Source organism: Oryzias melastigma, linkage group LG3 (assembly GCF_002922805.2).
Source record: "Oryzias melastigma strain HK-1 linkage group LG3, ASM292280v2, whole genome shotgun sequence".
Lineage (NCBI taxonomy): Eukaryota > Metazoa > Chordata > Actinopteri > Beloniformes > Adrianichthyidae > Oryzias > Oryzias melastigma.
Window position 1 is genome coordinate 4,368,769 of NC_050514.1, and position 3,577 is coordinate 4,372,345.

Here is a 3,577-nt window from a genome sequence, read left to right on the forward strand (position 1 = left end):
TGCGGCTTTAGTAAAGTCCCAAATGCTATTTTGAAGCTGTTTGTAAAACTTATTCTTAAGGAATTTATATAAAACAATCAACTATTTTAAAAATGAGCACAAATCTGCTACATTTCTGCATAAAAAATATATTTAATGAAATCTTCATTTTCCTTTTTATCAAATTTTCCTGTTTTAACCTAAAATAGTTTGAATTAAGATAAAAAATAAGTTAAAGCCTGTAATCCTGTCAGCTTCATGCCTCTAAACAAAAACATCATATGGAACAAAAATCAGAAAAATACCCTTTTGCTATTACATTTCATGCCCTCTAGAGGGCAGCGATGAGTAATTAAAACAACACTTCACTTAATAAACTTGTAAAATACTTTATTACTAAAGTCCTTTTTTCCAGGTTCTGTGTGGACGTTTTTGTGCCTCGCTTAGAGTTTAAGAACGAATCTTCTCAGCCGAGATGGTTAGTCTTCAGAAATGGGGGAAGCCGATGGGAGAGCTCACTTCCACAGGCAGTGATTGATAGAACTGGGGCACAGCTTCAGATTAACTGCTCTTCCATAAAGAAAAGGGAAAGAAAGATAATAGATCTGTAGCAAATACAGTTTTAGCGGATACTGTACTGTTGTCTATCAAAATAACTACAAGAATTTCCATTTTTCCTAAGAGTCACTTAGGATTTCTGTGTTTATATGATGTGAATTCATAGCAAATATATTGTACGAATGTTTTAAAGTATCTATGTTAGTGCTGTTTTATGTGAAAAAGCAGATGAGATGTTTGTTTAAAGAAGTAAAGAACGTGAAAAAGTAATCAACCATTCAAACTTATGTTAGTGAGAGGCTGTCTTTAAAGACCACTCTGATGAAAATGCTGTTTTTAACATGCTCTTGTAGCATTTTTCTGATGATTTTTCTGATTTCTGCTCCCCCTTTTGTTGCACCATAATGTTAGTTTGGGGGTGTGAAGGGCTCTAAGCCAGCAGGAGAAAGTGTAAACAAGAGAAGGGGGGCGGGGTTGCTTCACACCAACAGTCCTGTCTATGTCTCAGAAGTGAATTTCTAATGAACTACCACCGCTCTGCAGAAACTATGTCCTAGAGAACAACACATTTTTTTAAATGTTGTCTAAAAATATTATAATCATAATTTAAAGACTTCTGACTTTTAGAATAGATCAAACGATGATCAGAGTGGGTCATCAGTGATATGTAAGCAGCCTAGTGGTTCTGTGTGTAGCAGTGCAGTCAAATTCATAAATCCTCTTTTGACCCATTCTTCACTGCAGCTTGGAGTTCATCCTGTCTATATTTAGAACAGTCACTTCAAGTTACTAAGATATTAGCTTATATATGGTTTTTAATGCAAAACTTTCTCTTTTTTTTGGTGTGTCCTGATCATGACATTAGGAATGAGATGGCTGGTCGCTGCATTTCTCCTTTCATAGAAATGTTAGTGTATATATAAAAATGCTTTTTTTGTTTTCTTGTAAAAAAAATGTGCATTAATCCTTCTTTGTTCTGTAAAGCCTCATTTCCACTGAGCGGTCCGGTCTGGTCAAGAGTCGTGGAGTCGTACAGGACGGTCCAGTTAATTCTGGCGAGTGTTTCCACTCAGCTCAGCCTCGCCTCTACTGAGCTGTTTGTTTTCACGGCGCTTGCGTGGTGTCATCGCGTCATTGAAGTGCGACGACTAGAAAAGCCAAACACTCAAATTGTAAATGTTACCAGTGCAAGATAACATCGGGTCGTTAATAACAATAAATTAAAATGATCCTTTAAAGACCCTCTACAATCATCTGTTAAATTATGATTTTGCTGTTTTCAGCCAAAATCCAAAATCCTGTGTACTTTTCTAGGACATAGTTACTGCAGAGCGGCTATAGTTCCGTAGAAATTTAGTTCTGTTGTTGCGAAGCCCTCCACTTCCCCTTACCATTAGGTGTGTTAATTTAGATGACCCAGCGCCTCGCCTGGATCGTCGGCGAGACCAGGCGGCTGCAGGCAGGAATTGAAGCCAACGCTAAGACTGAACAAGAACAGGAAGTCAGGGCTGTCCTTTATATTCAGCTGAATTTGAATATGCCTCTCTTAGTTTGATCTTTTGTATTCATTTTTAACATTTGTCTGCAGAAAACAGTTCAAAATTAGCCTCTGGGTTAATTTAATGACCACTGTACCAGAGAAATAAATAACATTGAAATTAAAATGAACTTTTAAGGGCAACAATTACAAACATAACCATAGATGATTCAAAATCTTGTTTATTTTTACATCAATGATTCATTACTTTACAGAGTTACAAAATACACAGATTTCCTTTATTCTGCACCAGTCATTTCTAATCACCATCCTATCAAACTACAAGAACTGTCAGGACACAGTTTCCCACAATGCATTGTTTTGTACTCATCAAGGCGGCTTACATCCAGCGCAGTAGCTGTTTTCTGGCTGCACTAGTCTAGGTTGCACCTGCCTCTTTCTCATGATGCTTTCGCGACATCAGTTCAAAAAAACTAACCATCAAACACGGCGCTCCAAATGATCTGCGCAGTGCTGCGTCTGAGAGCTCAGAGGGAGGAGCTTCTGGCCCCTCCCACTGTATTTTCTATGTCACAAATGCTCTCTTTCAAACAGCATTTTTTGTTTCCTGATGCCCCACGATTTGACTGAAGAAACACACAGCGAAGTAATTTAGAGCTTAATTATCTTTAAATATGTCCTCCATCCTCAGAAAGTGGCACCGAAATATGTTTAAAGCTCATTTTCATCAGAGTGGGTCTTAATAATCTCAGTTTTGATGACTCATTGCGTGTCTCTCTACATGGCAGCAAAGCACCATCGTCTGCCACAACCGAGTGGACCCCAACGGCTCCCGCTACCTGCTGGGGGACATGGAGGGCCGCCTGTTCATGCTGCTGCTGGAGAAGGAGGAGCTAATGGACGGCACCGTGGCGCTCAAAGACCTGCACGTGGAGCTGCTCGGAGAGGTTGGTCCGACTCTCTCCTCCGTCTGAAATCCCCTCGTTCATTAAGTGTCCTCTGTTTGACCATCCTCCTCGAGTCTTCCGCTCTGCCTCATCGCACTCTTTTGTTGGCATAGATGGACACTTTAAAGGTTTATGGCCCTGAAAGAGGCAAACGACTCCGTCTACGTTTGTACAGAAGATAAGAGAAAGGCCTGGATTTAGACACTGACTCTTTGAAGAGTTCAGTCTTTTTATCCATGCAGGCAGCATTTAGTTTATTGTGCGTCTCTTGTAATGACTTTTCTGAGAGCTTAGAGAAGTGAAATGCCTTCTAGTTCTCTGAATGAGTCAAGAAGCAGTCAAGCAACATATGAGTGTGAAGCTTTAGACACATTACTTCAGACAGTCGCCTGTTCCAGCAGGGCAGCCGTAGATTCAATTGACAGGAAAACTTATATCAGTTGTGTATTGATGATATTAGACATTGTTTCAGCCTGTTCTCTCCAGTGTGGATGTGGATGGAAATGGGTTTTTACTCTTTATGGCAAAGGTTTCCCACTGATATAATGTCAGACAATATTTTCACAAACCGGCATGTACAAGCAGGCATCCGTTT

At 39.7% G+C, this 3,577-nt stretch overlaps 1 protein-coding gene across 1 annotated transcript in view; it reads left to right on the forward strand.

Moving 5' to 3' along the window:
• The window catches only part of ddb1 (damage-specific DNA binding protein 1), a 55,932-nt gene that overhangs the window by 7,430 nt on the left and 44,925 nt on the right, over nt 1-3,577 (forward strand). The window contains exon 7 of the mRNA XM_024295722.2: nt 2,824-2,982. Coding sequence (XP_024151490.1) covers nt 2,824-2,982 — 159 coding nt within the window. The remainder of the gene's footprint in view (nt 1-2,823; nt 2,983-3,577) is intronic.